The sequence below is a fragment of the Carassius gibelio genome, chromosome A17, assembly GCF_023724105.1.
Source record: "Carassius gibelio isolate Cgi1373 ecotype wild population from Czech Republic chromosome A17, carGib1.2-hapl.c, whole genome shotgun sequence".
NCBI lineage: Eukaryota > Metazoa > Chordata > Actinopteri > Cypriniformes > Cyprinidae > Carassius > Carassius gibelio.
In genome coordinates, this window is record NC_068387.1 from 15536029 (window position 1) to 15552733 (window position 16705).

The following is a 16705-nucleotide window of genomic DNA, read 5'->3' on the forward strand; positions in this document are numbered from 1 at the left end:
TGTTGAGAGGTTTAGACATTTGTTTTGACCTTGTTTTCCTTCCGCGATCTGGCAACCCTGATCAGAGGGAGTCTGACGTGGCCTTTCCCCCAGTCAACACACACAGTCACAGACTGTTACAAAAACTGAGAAAACACTAAACGAGATATAAAAGATTTCATTAACTGGTGAGACTGTTTGCCAAATTATAAATACGTTTACATATAGATGTTATAAGTAGCACGTGAACTGAATATAGTTGAGCATCACCATCACACTGAGGGCACAACAATAACTAAAGTTACTGTTTATATATCAGAAATGGTGCCATTAAAGGAAGAAGACAGATGAAATTAACAGTCATTGTGGATGTAACCTAAGATGTTTTGGAAGAAAATGGTAAACATTTTTTTAAATACACCACCAGATGGGGTTCTTTTACAAAATAATTCCACTCCTTTTTATCTTGCTCCAAATTACTAAAGTAGCCTTCATCTCGTAATATGATTAAAACTGTATTAACATAAAAGTTGTATATACTTCCTGTATCGCAAAACTCAACTGGTGTGGCTGTTTTTGTTATAACATAACTGGGAAATACTATTCAAAAAATACATAAAAGTAATTAGCTAACAAAGGTATCTTTTTAAACTACAGGCAAATTACTTTTCTCATTTATATAAAAAATCTTCCCCTAAACGAAGAAATAATTAATTACTTTTCATAAGTAGTTTGTTATAAGTGAGTTGTGAATCACTTTTAAATTATTCAAAATAACGTATGGTTAACAGACATTACCTTTGCTTTATTCAAGTAAAATTGTCCAAAAAGATGATACTGAACATTTATAACTACAGACTACGAGAAGATCATAATGTCATTAACTGAAATAATAAGTCATCTCGTTTCTGATTCAACATGGAAAAAAACCATAGTGGTCATAAATGTCTTCCTGAAATATGTCCAAGAAAAGCAGTGAAGTGGATAATGCTTGTGTAAAACCCCCTCAAAATGACATGAGATGTTGTCAGGTTCTTGCTGCCACACTTCGTAACAACAGACTAAACTGTTCAGTTGAAGTGTTTCATTGAAGAAATCCCCACAGGAAATTACCACACCTTAAATACAATGGCAGATGATATGAAAGACGATCTTGTAAAAAACCGAATCTAATTCATAGCAATACAATCGTATTTAAATAAGCAGTATATTCATTATCTAATATTATGAGGGTATACACTGGACAAAGTAATCTCTTTGAAGATGCTCAAACTGATGGTCATGAAAATTCACATTAAGTTACTCAAAATCTATCACTTTTTATACATAATATGGTAAGGAATAAAAAGCTTGAAGAGAGCTAGCAGATGATGGTTCTTTGGATCATGTGTTTAGATAAGAGTTATGATGTGCCGTGTTGTTCAGAGCCCTTTAGTCAGCTTCTTGTGACCTTTCACAGTAGGATGAAAAGAATGAAATGTGGAGAAACTTTAGTTTAGCTGTACCCGTCCCAGAGATGATGCTGGGTAACATTTCATAATTCATTATGGCATCAGTTCCATCTCATACTTTTTGAGACACATGGAAACCCCAAACATTACAGTAATAAAGGTCAAAACAAATCACTCTGTCATTACGACAATCTCACAGTAGCATATTGAGTACATTTAGACAATTTGGATTGAGAATTGTATGCAAAAAGCATTAAAACTCAAGCATTTTTTTCTTAGCAATAATTTTGTGTCAGTTTAATGGACGTCAATTTCAGGTTCAAATCCAGCTCCTCCTGCAGCTCAGTTGAGCATAAAATTCAGCTCTGGGTAGATGAAAAGACTAAAGCTGCAGACTCTAAAGATCAATTACAGCATTGAAATAACCTCTTGGTATTTGAAGATAATCCTAATGTTAATTCGTGGGTCAAACCAGGACAACATCAAGAGAATAGAGAGAAGGTAAAGATTTCCCTCTGCTGGCCAAAAAAAATAAATAGCTGATTGCAGCTGGCTTTAAACTTGCATCTCTTTTTCGAACCATCCAGGTCACTCAGCTAACTGAAACGTACAACAAACAAACCATGATAAATTCTCACAAACATTATATTCAAAAAAAGACTTAACACTCATTGTATCATTTATTCCCCAAATCATGGAAAAATACATTAAACGATGCATAAAAATAAATCTTTTGCTTGTTTCTGTCGGTTGTCGGGCATCGGTTATAGGAAGGGTTTTGATGGCTAGTCCTCCAGCAAGATGTCCACCTCCTCCATGGGCACTCTCAGACGCAACTCCTTCTCAGTCATAAGGTCTAAAAACTCTTGCACACGTTCAGGAAACAGCTGCACTGCGTCCATGTACAAGCCCTGTAGATACACACACACACACACAGATTTTAACACTTATTTAGACTCTGAAATGGAAGTGTTAATTGTGCAAACATTTTCACAGTAACCTGCTTCTCATTACCTTGTGTAAGTATAGTAAACCTTACCTTTACCCAGGGCACTGCCTGTAGGGCCTTGTAGAAGATTCCACTGCCCCTCTCTGCATTCCCATCACATACCTGAAGAAAACACACCAGGAATCAGTTCCCACTCTGTACCTGTAGCCATTTCTAAACTGTAATGTGTTTACAACTTTACCATGAAGATCAGATACATCCTCCACAGCAGAGGACAATGGGCCCCATGTTCTGTTGCCGTAGCATTTTCAAACAGACAACGGATACGGTTGCTAAGACCATTATTTGGCAGGGCAGGCAGGGCTTCTCCAGGAAGATGAGACCTTAGGACAAAGATTACATCAGTTACTAAACCATTTCATTGCTAATAAACCAGATTACTGTTAACGTAAATTAATTGGCTCTGCAAAAACCTCAACCAACTGTTCTTCCAGCATGGCTGTCAGGTGACCTGAATGAGATCACTGACTGTAAGAGAATAAAATGCTGCTATAGTGACCTTTACTGCAATGCTGAGAATGCAGCACATTTGTGTCACATTTTGTAATGTATTTTGACACAATGGCTATGAGATGTGTTAGACTGAGCTTTGCCAGAAGTGTTTGTACAGTCAAAATTACAAGAATAAAGTCAAAATATACTGAGAATAAAATCTAAATTACGAGAATAAAGTCATAGCAATTATGAGATTAAAGTTCTAATATTTTAACAGTTTTATGCCTCTTTGTAATAAAAAAAATCACTGATATACATACTAAGCATAAATAAACCCATTACTGTAAGATATGTTGTTTGAATATTGCTATAAAATTTAAAAAACTTTGCTTTATATTAAAAGTACCAAAAGCACAGCTTATTGCTATTACTGGGAGGCTGGCGCACAACAAATAATAAATGCATTCGAAAACGTTAAATATTATTTCCAAGCATACTGTGCCTGAGAGTATATGACACATAGTATGATTTCTGCTAATAATCCCACATATATTCAAATCAGATGCCAGGCCAACATATAAAATTTGAATCTCATAATTGCTACAACTTAAATCTTGTAATTCTGACTTTATTATCAAAATATTCCGACTTCAATCTAGTAATCTTAGATTTAAAAAATAAAATAAAAACATTTACGTGGCACTAAATCACTGTTGTAGAAACTAAATGAAATGAAAAGGAACCAACAAACCAAAAAAGAGAGAATAAAGAAAAAGAAGAAAGAAAATTAAAGACCAGTCATTTTAAATTTTAAAAGACCAGTAACACATTTTTTTCCTCACCTCTGAACAGAGTCCAGCATCTGTTTGAGTCGTTGCTCTGCAGTAATGGCAAAAAGATACGGCACAACACTGTCAGTTTTCTTTGCCACACTGTGGAAAAACCTGCGGGCACGGCCTGCGCTGTGATAGCGGTTCTCTGTTTGAAGGTAGAGTTGCCATAATGAGGCGCTGGAGGGCAGTAAGGAGAGGGCATCTGTAAGGGCCAGTCTAAGCCGGGAGAGAGGAAACACATTGGTGTTGGCGTGGTGGCGCAGCAGTGCTACATGCTGGACAGCAACAGACTCCCAGTCTGCAAAGACCTTGGGTCTCCTCAGAGATCCATCTGTCACTTCTGAATTCAGGTTCCAGGAAATCAGGTTTTGGGTGGCCTGATTGTACACAGCATCAGCTGCATCTATCCCAACAGTGAGGTACTGAAAAAGCCCAAAACATCCAACTAGGCTGGACATTCTGTGGAGTTTCTTTGGAGCTCTAGCATTGGTGCCTGTGCTCTGCTCAGGTGAAAAGCTCAATAGGGCCTGCTCATAGGCCTTTCTGGCCTTCAGGATAGTCACTGGGTTGATTTGGCCAGAGAAAGGTGTATAGGCAGCACCCTCAGCTAATTTAGTGAGAATGTAGACAGCTTTGGACGTGGGGACTGTCCCACTGTTTAAGGCCTGCTCTACCTCTAACTGGGCATAGAGAAAACAGAGATTACAGAGAACAGGATCATTAAGACCTCTAGTCACGCCCATGGCCAAGGCAGTGTCAAATACTTTGCGTGCCTCTTCCAGATTACCCAGAAGCCACTCCAGATGTGCATACTCTCTCCAAAGTGCCAGACTGCCTCTGTTATCTGGCTCTTTTAGCAGTCGCTTCGCTAGCCGTTTACTACGCTTCCCCTGAGACTTCAGTCGCCTTTTATTTCCACTTCGTAAACATCTCAGCACCTACAATTGAAAAGCAAAGGAGCTGGGTGATAAGTAAATAATCACAAAAAATGGTTGCTCTCACAATAACTTTAAAGAAATGTCATATAATATTCATATTATATAAATAGTTATATAATATAGTTACATAATTTTATATAATATCATCAATTTGTATTTAATATTACTGTTGGTGGGATTTGATTAATTATCATGTAAATATTTGCAATATTATTATTAAAATAATGTCACAATGTACTGCTTTTTTTTGCATGAAATATGACCGGTTCAGTTCCCAAGAAATGTATATTTATAGTTTTGCTCACACCCCCATACACACACACACACACACACACACACACAGACCTTTAGTTTCTCATACTGCAGCCAGCAGAGCGTAACAGCAGCTTGATCCTGTGCGGAGATGAGTTGGAGAGTTTGCTGTAGAACGTTCTGGAGAAACTCCTCCCCTGCCTTACACAGCCCTGCCTGCCTCCTGCAGTCCCTCAGAAATGTCATGTGACCCACTGCACAGATCCCAGCCATTGAGAGGTCATAAGAGGTCAGCGGTCGCTCCGGGTCTGGGCCCTCCTCAAGGAAGGTTAGATCGTCCAGTAGAATGTTTGAGGAAGATGTTGTAGAGAACTTCCCTGAAGGTCCAGGCAGACCTAGGAACTGCAGGAATGACAGGATCAACTGTAGCTGAAGATCTGGTCTGTCCACACGAATCAGAGATGGGCCAATATCATCAAACAAGACCTGCATGAAGACAGAAAGAGATTTCAAGGGGAGGTCTAATGCTATTCCATGCACTCTGACCTATTTACTTTGTTCCCGGCATTTCAATAAATATTTAAGTTGGGCCTACTCATCAGTTTGTCAAACATCGCACCTGCCTATCGGGGTCCTCACAGTCCTCCTCTGATTGGCCCTTGGTTTTATCTGGTCTCCATGGCAACCAGTGGTTTGCCTCTCGGGACGCCTCCACATCCAACCAGATCTTCCACTTAGGCCAGGTCTTGTCTTTGATCTCGGAGTCGTCCTGCTCTTCTTCATCATCATCATCTGTGGGCCACAGAGTTCACTGTAATATTAGCTCTCAGAATCTATAAAAAAAAGACTGTGGGTGATATAAGGAATTCAGCATTCAAAACTGTGTTGGTCAACTCCTTGATTTATCTTTATCACATGAAGTCACAAGCATTCCCTATCACCCATATCCGTGTTAAATAGTCAGAAATACCTTTGCACCAAATGCTGAACCACTAGCTATGCTACAGTGCATTGGCAATGATCTACATCTATCTGTGTGTGTGGGTGTGTGTGTTTGGTTTGAACACCTGGCTCAGATGGAATCACCCATCCTCCTCTCTCCTGCTGAAGCATCCAAGCCTTCCATCCCCGAGCCCCCCGTTCCCCGACCCTGGGCTCTCCACTGTCCCAAAAAGGCTCAAAAAAATCCACCTGGACACACAAAGATAATAAATATCATGAAAATACAAGTAGAGAAACAAATAAATACAAAAAATACAAAGTTCCCAAACATTTTGACCAATTAAATGTACTTTTTTTTTTTAAGTCATGACAGTAGTCTACAGTCTAGGGACTTTATATTTTATTATTAGTGTTTTTATTTCCTTGAATTATATGCAAGTCTGCACTTTTCTACTTTCTGTATTGGAAGCTTCTGACTATTGGAAGCTAATTCCTTGTGTGTGTTAACACACTTGGCAACAAAGCTCTTTCCGATTACTGGATAAGAATTTAAAACATTTTTTAATCATCATTTCTTTATGAAATATTTAGAGTTAACCATACATACAAAAATCGGTATTTTAATTTTAACTAACAATCAGTTTCTGATCATATCAAGTTCATAAAAGCATAGGAAAGGGAGCATTTTGACTCTCTAGGACTCCTCAGATCTTGCTCAGCAAAACATGTATGTGGTTGTTGAAAGGGCAGATATTTCTGCTGTTGAAGAAAAAGTTCGTTTTAAAAAGCAACAGTGCATACAAATATGCCACATCAGCAAATCCTGTGACCGAAACAGAGGGTAGAGCAACCACAGTTTCTTATGAACATGCAAACACATCTTTAGATGATTATGCTGTCGTTAAAGGAGCTTGATATAAATAGGCAGGTTTTAGGTCAACCTGACCCAAGTTGGGCAGAATGGAATGGAACAGAATGCAAAAGACATTCATCTGAAGTTTTATGGTGTTGCTTTAAAAGGAAAAAATTATAACTTTTACAGAAGGGTTTTAATGTTCTTCTGTTTGTGTGTGTACCTGTTGTCTAGTGGGCAGGTCCTTCACACTGTCTGGCTTGAAGAAAGTGAAGTCCAGAAGGGCTTGGAAGAGACACACAGCTTTCTCTGTATGACCTGCCTGCCGCAGGAAATGGCACTGTTGTAGAAAGATATCTGGCAGACAAGAGAGAACAGTTAGTTTCATTTGAATTATGATCATATATATGTGTGTGGGGGGGTGCATGCGTAATGAGACTAAATATGAATGAAATTTACCTAAAAACTATACATAGTTGATACTGCACTGCCAGCTCTGAACACAAGAGGGCAGCACAGAGTCACAGAACCATTCAAGGAATAATTTACCCAAAAATGATCTTTTACTCACCCACATTGCTCCAAACCTGTATGTCTTTTAACCCAAGTAACATAGAACAGGTTTAGAACAACACGTGGTTTAGTAAGAGATGAAGAGACTTTATATGTTCTACATGACCAATATCCTGTTCAGCTCATACAGTTGTATGTGTAAATGTGCATCTAAAAAAAATAGTGTATCATGGATAAGGTCATTATTTTTTGTATTTTAATTTAAAAAATTTTTACTTTCCTTTATTCTTGATTCATTGCACACAAGCTGAAATATTTCAAAAGGTTATTTGTTTTAATTCTGATGGTTACGACTTAAAGCTTAGGAAAATAAAAAATTCAGTATCTCAAAATATTTGAATATTCCAATTTGAGCTTGATTAGTTAATTTTGAGTATAAATACTGGGTATCTCTTGGGCTAGTTTAGAACATGCAACCACAATTATGGGAAAGACTACTGACTTGACAGCTGTCCAGAAGACAAGCATCAACACCCTCCACAAGGAGGGTAAGCCACAGAAGGTCATTGCTGAGAGGGCTGGCTGTTCACAGAGTGCTGTATCAGAATATATTCATAGAAAGTTGACTGGAAGGAAAAAGTGTTGTAGAAAAAGTTGCACAAGCAACAGGAATGACCACAGCCGGTGAGAAAAAGCTGATTCAAGAACTTGGGAGAGCTTCACAAGGAGTGGAGTGAAGCACATCAAGAGTCACCAAACTTAGACGTCTTCAGGAAAAGGGCTACAGCTGCCACATTCCTAGAACCAAGCCACTCCTGAACCAGAAAAAAACAAAACATCAGAAGCATCTCACCTGGGGTAAGGAGAAAAGGAACTTGACTGTTGCTCAGTTGTCCACAGTCCTCTTTTCAGATGAAAGTAAATTTAGCATTTCATTTGGAAATCAAGGCGGACTGGAGAGGCACAGAATCAAAAGTTCAGTGTGAAGTTTCTGAAGTCAGAGATGATTTGGGTGCCGTGACATCTGCTGGTGTTGCTCTAATGTGTTTTATCAAGTCCAAACTCAATGCAGCCATCTACCAGGAGATTTTGGAGCACTTTATGCTTCCATCTGATGACAAGCTTTATGGAGATGCAGCAGGACTTTAGCATCTGCCCATGGTTTTATGACCATGATATCACTGTGCTTGATTGGCCAGCCAACATGCCTGACCTGAACCTCGCAGAGAATCTATGGGGTTTTGTGAAGAGAAAGATAAGTAACATCTGACAAACAATACAGAGGAGCTGAAGGCTGCTATCAAAGCAACCTGGGCTTCAATAACACCTCATGCAAAAGTCATAACCATCAGAATTAAAACAAAAAACTCAATGAATCTAGGATATAAGAAAGTTTGCTTTTTTGAATTAAATAACAAAAAATAAATAACTTTTCCAAGATATTCATTTTTTTTAGATGCACCCGTTTAAAATGACAATGTCACACATTTATGTGCATTTCACTATAGACCTAATAATGAATTCGGCCCAATCTGTGTAAAAATTAATTGTATGAATGAGTGTAAATTTCAGCTCAGTTCAGAAAATGTGGACCGAGGGAGTGATTTTCCAGATACACGCTGCACACTCACCTGATCTATGGAGGAAATTGTTTAATTAGGATAACTGAGAAGCCAGTAATAGACAGCACAGAACAGCGAGTGCCCTGGCTTAAAATCTGATCATTCATCCACACAAACACACACGCACACACACACACACACACAATGTCATTTTAGATTTTAACGCCTGTTCATTTCGGCAAATCCCAGGACGGGGAAGCCCAGGACAGTGATGTTTGTGTTCCCACTCACTGTCCGTCTCTTTCTAAACAGACCCACACAAAACACCCTCTAAACTAGCTGACAAACGACATGCCAATCAACTTCAAAAACACCACATCATCACCTTTTACTGTTCCCTGTCAGCCGATCCCTGCCACACACACACACACATACACACACACACACACAAAGGGTGGACAGCCCAAAACATACTCCAAAACATACACTTGCACAAATTTTACATGAGCTGCTTGACTCTACAAATATTTACGCATGTAATCAAAACATGTTTACAGTTTCTACCAACTGCTGTAACAGCAATATGAGGAGAGGGAGAGACAAAACAACCCAGGCTGCAAATTCACATCTAAACAAGTGAAACTCAAACGATGGCAATGCAAAATATGATCTGAGGACACTAGGAGACATTAACAAGAACCTGGAGACAAGGTATCTGGAGAGTCTAAAAGATGCTAAAAACATGATGAGAGTATCTGTATCTATATGACTATCTATATTTGACAAGTATAAAATATTCTATACCTAAGAGGTCTTCCTGGGTGCCTGGAAGTGGAGGGTGAGATACCATGCTGCCATCTTGGACTGGACTGAGCGTGCTTAAACACTTTCCGAACACGCTGTTGACCTTTGACACTGAGAAAGTGCTGAAAAGACTCTGTGTGAAGAGAAGATACTTCTTCCATAAAGGTGCGCTGTTTGGATGGATGAACACTAGTTTCTTCCACTCTTTCTGCAGGGTGGCAGGCTCCCATAGTTCCTTGCAAAGGTGGAGTTTCTTTAGTTTCAGCTCCACGCTGGCAGGGTTACTTTCCACTGCCTTGTCCACAATGGACAGCTTCTTCTCCAGCACGGCACGAAGAGACATCTTCTTCATGTCACCCTCATTGTCAGTGTCACCGGCAGCAGAGAATGACCCCGAACCAAAGGCCAGTTCATCCTGATCAGAGACAAAGAGAGAGAAATTAAAGTTAGGTAAGGAAACAATGAAACCGGCAACGTTTCTTCTCAGGAGGCCTACCTGGAAGTGTATAAAGTCCAGCCACAGCTGGGTGTCTGTGGGATTCTCCCGTAGCTTCCTGTTAAACTCTTCCACCCGTGCACTCAGAAGGGAGCTGCTGCTGCTCCCTTGAGCCTCAACATCCGGCTGATCTCCCTTGACCTCTGGTTGACCCTTGCCCTCCAGCCATAGAGAGGTTCCACGGTCATAGATGCCCAGTGGATTTACCCATGATACGGGTGCCTGAGTGGAAGAGCCCTGCTCTACACTGCAGGCTGAGAGCTTAATGTAGGATTCAGTGCTGACAGCACTGCCCTCAGAGAGTACAGGCAAAGCAGGCAGACTCAACGGATCTGAACGGAGCAGCTGACGGGTGGAAAGACAGAAATAGCGCTCGGGTTTCTTGTCCACTCGCTTCTTCTCTGGGCCTCCATCGTTCCAGTTCACAGCTTGCATCCTGAAGTCAAGCCCCAGGCATGAGCATCCCTTCCTCTTATACCTGAAAAGCAGAAGTTGTTAACATAAGTGTCATGAAACATATTGAACCTGGGAAGAACAAATGAGCTTTTTCCAGTGCAGAAAATATGACAAAACTTTTTGGATTCCATCTGGGCCTACTGACAGATGAAGGACAACATAAAAACAGCAGTTGGCAGGTGTCTGAGTCAGGATGAGATAAATTGAGAAAGTGAAGGAAAGGGATCGAAGATGAGGGACTTGTATCCTCTTTAGTGCAGCACTTGCCCTTCTCAAAAAAAGAGTGCTGTGATGCACCTCTGTACACTTATTCTGTACACACTCTTCATGCATGATACCAATCAGCTTTAGAGTAGTGTGTATGGGGACTTCTGTGTCAGAGGGGGATGTCAGGAGAGAGGGACAGTGAGAGAGAATCTGAGAATTGATCGTGGTCTCTTAAGTTATAGATGGCAACTCTGACACCAGTTTAAAGCTGATAGAAGCCATCACTTTAGCCTGCAGTGCCAGAACATTGGAGTAAATAAGACTCAGAACGACGCTTATGGAAAGCAGGGGTACGGAACTTTAACTACAGCTGCAAGCTGACATCACATCATTTAAATGTTTTAGAAAAAAAACATCAGTGCTTTCAAGTCAGCAAATTAAGTTTTAAGCTTTGATTTTGCATAAAATAAATGAGTCATAAGAACCATAAGAACATCCTTTTCCATACCCACTGTAAACAAAGTTTCAAATGAGCCCGAATTCCTTTGGTTTAGGTGTGTTTATTAAGGATTACAGCTAAACTCTCAGGCAAACATTTTAAAAGTGAGTGCGTTCAACCTGATAACTATCAAAACATGCATCTTAACAGACATGCATATTAACAGATTACCAGTAAAGGTGTTTACATATAAACAGCGAAACATTCTATTCATTAGGATATGGACATAGAATCTAGTGCTGTTGTCAGTGTTAAGTAAGTTTAATTCATAGTATTTCCCCTAATTCTTTATAAAATTTGATACTGCTTAATAGCCTTTAAGCGAGCTTAACTGTAATATACCAGTTTGACATAGGATAAAACTTAAAAGATTTGTGTTGATAAAAATACTCCTTAACCTTGCTCATTTTCAGAGTAGACATTTCAGATTTTTTAAATGTAAAATTAGCAATACAGTAATTTAAACAGCTTTTGTAAGGATATTAAAGGGGTCATATGATGCAACTTTGATTTTTCCTCTCTCTTTGGAGTGTTACAAGCTCTTTGTGCATAAAGAAGATCTGTAAAGTTGCAAAGACTATAGTCTCAAATCCAAAGAGATATTATTTATCAAAGTTAAGACTCTGCCACGCCCCCTAAACGTCTCATTCAAACACGCCCCCAAATGTCTACGTCACTGTGTGGAAATATTTGCGTAATGCCACCCAAATGTTGACGCAAAGAAAGAAGGTGTGGTTTCAGTAACCGCAGTTAGTGTTGAAGCAGCCATGTCAGGGAGATGCTGTGTGTATCTAAGTGAAAGCAAAAGCACTTTATTTGGCCTTCTGAAAGTAGATGTATTTAGGAGTCTTTAAGATTACTTACAACAGAACAGCAACGCATTTTACCATTTCGTGAACCTAGGAGAGGAAGTAATTCTAAATTTTGTTACGACAATCTGGCATAGAGGACCTACATTAATGTACAATATTTGAAAAATAATGTTTTTTTTTTTGTTTTTTTTTTTTTTACATTAAAGACTGTTACCATATTCTGTTAAACCAAAACACCTAATAATGATCTTTAAAAAAGCATCATATGACCCCTTTAAGTAAAAAATAGAATCTTTTGACATTCTATAGCATAAACAAGTATTTCCAATGTCAACAAGCAGCAGTAATATTGTTCAACCGACTAGTCTCTATATCTTTTTGGCAAATGTCACACTTTTTTCTGAGTAATAAGTACACAAGTATTATCTACTAAACAAAAATTTAAATCTGAATGTTAATCATTGGATAAATTGCAATTTTAGATTAAAAAAGAAGCACACAAAAAAAAAACTGAACCGGTGTGTGCCAAAGGGAAGAAAAAAGTACTTCTGGAGTTGGGATGCAAAAAATTTCATGTGGATTTCAAAGGGTTTCTGCAAACAGAAGCTGGGGTTATAAAAGCAGCTGAAAGAGACACATGGAGACAATATGCACTGCAGCTCTCTCGTTCTCTCCTGCATTATGGAGCGTCTGGCACCTGCTGCTACTGCTGAGACTGGCTGACCTTCACAGAGCCAAACAGAAAAAATGAAAGAGGAGAGCATCCGTCTGTGAGACTGACAGACAGACAGACACACAGAGATACTGAGTAAAGTTACCTTGCTATGTCTCCCCGATAAAGGGATTTATATTCCCAGTTGGCACGGTCAGCTCTTCTGTCAATACAGAAGGGGGAGTCAGAGGGGGTCTGGAGGTCATCCAGCCACATAAAGGTCTCGCTCACCCGAACTTGAGCTTCCTCTCTGCAGCCAAGAAGATGAAAGACAAGGACATAAAAAACAACCCACACCATTATCCAAAAATCCAGGGTTGAAAGTTTCTTAAACAAAAAGTCTAAAATTATGGTTGATGTTTTGTACATTTCAATGTTCTTAAACAATGCAAGTAACAATGCAAAGAACTCGCAAATCTTTTGCATTCCCCCAAATGAAACAATTCACTCAAAAACTTAAATTACATGCCACAAAAAGACTAGTTGTGCTTAAATTGCTTTAGCTGTGTAAAAAATAGCTGCGTTATCATTCTGCTAAATTTCTACTTTAATGTTTAGTGGAAGAAAGAGAGTCATACAGATTGAGAAAGCATGAGGATGAGTACATAATAACAGAATTTTCACTTTTGGGTGAACTGTCCCTTTAAGAGATTAAATGCGTGATGCCTTTTAAGTCTGATATAGATGTAAGTGGGTACAAAGATCAGAGACTGACTGTAGATCAATGTACCGTGGGATTTTTCTATGAACACACCTGTCAGCATCCTTTTTCAGCAGGTCGCTGGGGTAAACTGTGTCTGATTCAGATCCACTGCTCTCCGAGTTATCTCTGCTCTTCTTCTTCTTCTGCTTTTTCTTCTTTTCTTTCTTTCTCTTCTTCGATCTGCCATGGCTATCTTCTCTCTCTTTATGCTTCTGCTCTCTGCACAGACATAGAAAAGCAAGTTCACGGTGTCCTCTGATAAACAGGCACTCTGTAGAAGTATATCTTTTACAGTCAAGCTAATATTTTAATGTGTATAAATATGTATATGTGTAAATATTTATAAAACTGGGTCCTGCATTTCAAGCCTGGTCTAGAACATGCATAATAGTCCTATATTAATGTACTTGGATTTTTAATTAGGATTATTAAAATAGCCTTTAAAAGACACATTTATGATTAATTTACTTGTACATGATATTTCAATGTTACTTAATACACTTTAATATTGGAAGGACAATGAAACATTTAACTTATTAGCTTCAGTTTTGGTTGAAGTCCATGCATATCTTCTTATTTTATATATATTTAAATTAAATTAAAATTAAATTAAAATTTATACATTTAGCAGACGCTTTTATCCAAAGCGACTTACAGTGCATTCAGACTATCAATTTTTACCTATCATGTGTTCCCGGGGAATCGAACCCCCAACCTTGCGCTTGATAGCACAATGCTCTACCAATTGAGCTACAGGAAAACTATATTTAAAAAAAAAAAATTATAATAATTCACACAAGATTTAGCTTGAAATCCAGATCCCCTTTTGCAACCTATTAGGTAAGTTTTTTAAGCACATTAAGTTCCACAGATGATAAAGATAATTTATTGAGTAAATAACTAGACTGTGCTTCAAAAGACCAGATGACCTTATGCCTGCTGGTTCTTCTGCCTCTGCTTGCGCTCTCTCTGTGGCCCGCTGGTGAGTCTTCAAAGCATCTTCTTTGTTGAAGCTCTGATTACTCAGCCATTCCAAATCTGCTGGAGCTGAGAGATGAAAATTCAGTCAAATCAAATTAGCTATGCTGGCCTCTTAAGAACTGATAAACCAGTCAGTTAAGACAGACAGTCTGTCTAAATGAAGTAAAATCTCAGAGGAGTGCAACTGATGTGATTTGCACACAAAAACACAACTGTCCATTAAAGAGGGTTGAATCCCTTAAGCAGTGAGAAGGACAGAAGCGTGATTCTGTTACTCTGTGGACAGCCTGGGAAGGAGCCAGACGCATTGCTGACCTGGCCGATATTCTTCACAAATCCCCTATGGCAGCAGAAGTTTTCTGCATGCAAGAGTAGTGTGTTCTTTTCTACTGTACTCAACGTGTGAACGGTCCTTACCCAATAATTTTATATTGATTAGTTGGGATCTGTGTCTTCATCTACTTTATTAAGTGCTCAAAGATGGGATCCACTCAAACAGAACGGCTGACTGATTACACTGCGATGAACTGCAGCCAAATCCAAGTTCCAGTATTTGGCCTACAAAATCATTTGAGATCGCAGAATATTTGCTAATTATTCATCAGTGCTTATAAGCATCACTCCAACTTTTGCTCACTTTGAACAAACAAAATTTAACTTTCCAGTGTTACTTGTCACACATGTTTGCGTATGGACATAAAGACAATTTTCATACACAGGCAAAACCGTTTTCAGAAAAAGCAAAAAACTAGTGAACCAACGTGTAATGCAGCTGCACACAGATACAGTAAACCATGAAGCAGTTATAATAATAATCAGCACAACTGTTAGGCTTCGTTTTCAAGTGCACCTGGCCTGATCCTGTATTAAACTCCGAACGCAGAGAGAGCTTACCTCTATCCCCAGTAGAGCTGTTATTGCTTGACAGTTCAGCGCAGGACGGGAAAAGAGCCATGTTACTTCCCACAGCTCAAAACAGACGCGCGCCGCTTACGTCATCCGCCTGCGACCTGGAAAGAAAGCAAGCAGTGACGAAATGACTCATTTCTGCAAATCGGTTCTTTCGAACAGTTTGTCCTAAAGAGCCAGTTCGAGAAATCATTCAGCAGTTAATTTGTGTCCTGATATAATTACAACACAAAAACAGTTATTTAGAACCTAAATATAATTTACAGTAACAAAATTAGCAAAGTTAATCTTCTACCTCCAAAAAAGTTCAAGCATTTTTAAACAAACTCTTCTGCGTGTTGATAAAAATATCACACAGGTCAAGTTATAAATATATTTCCCAGTTCGTTTACTTTGTAATATTCATGATGTTATAGTTAAGCAGCATTTCCCCATTAAATCATCCAAAAGCTGGTATCATCAACCAGTACGTCACGAATCGGATGCTCGACTGTTGATTCGATCAACTCTCAAACTGACTCGGTTCACTGTGTGAGAGAATCGTAATTCAAAGTATTTGACACACAAAAAATGACCAGTTTATGAACATGCATTGTTAGGACCGCTGAGGGAAAATAGTTGGGGAAATGGTGAATGAAAAAAATGTCCCTGGTGAATAAGATATTTTAAGCAATTTTATTGCACGGTAGATTAAGAACAAACTCAATAATAGTAAGTTAACGTTACTTGTTTTGCAAAACTTTACTGCGTACATTTAACAAAAAGTTGGTCCTAACAAGTGAAATTAATTCATCATCATCATCACTTTGATATATTTATTTATTTCTGTTCCAGAGACCCTCATTTCACCCTGATTGAAGTGTTAATTTATTTTTAACGACTGTGTCCAATTCGCTTTATAAAACTTAGACTTACAGAGCACAGTATTCAGTGCTTACCATTGCTTTCTATAAAACTTAGTTAAACCTTAACGTTATGGATGTGAAGGAGTCTCACGGTGAGGCTATAATATGAGATCTGGTCCCGGAGCGAAACTGAATCAGCCTCGTCCTGATAACCGAAGGGCTTGTTGACCCGCCGGTTCCAGTGCTGCGTGATCCGGGATACACTGAGAGCAACGGCTTGACGCATTGCAGGTCTAACGTAACCAATCAGAGACGCTGTTACAGTCACGAGCGGACTGCAGGTCTCATCTGGCCAATCATAAAATCAGTGACATGCCGAGCCGAAATCTCCCTGGCGTCAACAAAGACCGAGGACTTGATGCAAAAAGTAATATTCCGACGAAAGAAAATAGTGCCTTTTAGAGAAGTATTCCCTCAAGATGTAAAGTGTTCCTATACTATTTTTAGTACCCTA

At 38.9% G+C, this 16705-nt stretch overlaps 1 protein-coding gene across 3 annotated transcripts; it reads right to left on the bottom strand.

Moving 5' to 3' along the window:
- Positions 1 to 2097: 2097 nt before the first annotated feature.
- Positions 2098 to 16303, bottom strand: LOC127933498 (nuclear exosome regulator NRDE2). 3 transcript variants are annotated; one of them, XM_052530530.1, is made up of 15 exons: positions 16285 to 16303; positions 15332 to 15447; positions 14386 to 14503; positions 13508 to 13675; positions 12860 to 13003; positions 10068 to 10545; positions 9572 to 9986; positions 6916 to 7049; positions 5965 to 6088; positions 5517 to 5689; positions 4991 to 5383; positions 3717 to 4645; positions 2621 to 2762; positions 2470 to 2541; positions 2098 to 2341 (listed from the first exon to the last, which is right to left on the bottom strand). In XM_052530530.1, exons 2-15 carry the CDS (start codon positions 15390 to 15392, stop codon positions 2216 to 2218), a joined length of 3477 nt encoding a protein of 1158 aa, XP_052386490.1. In that variant the 5' UTR covers positions 15393 to 15447; positions 16285 to 16303; the 3' UTR covers positions 2098 to 2215. The 3 variants fall into 3 exon arrangements, with proteins under 3 accessions (XP_052386490.1, XP_052386492.1, XP_052386493.1); XM_052530532.1 differs by lacking the exon at positions 16285 to 16303 and having other exon boundaries at positions 14386 to 14497; XM_052530533.1 differs by lacking the exon at positions 16285 to 16303 and having other exon boundaries at positions 14386 to 14494; positions 15332 to 15433.
- Positions 16304 to 16705: the final 402 nt, after the last annotated feature.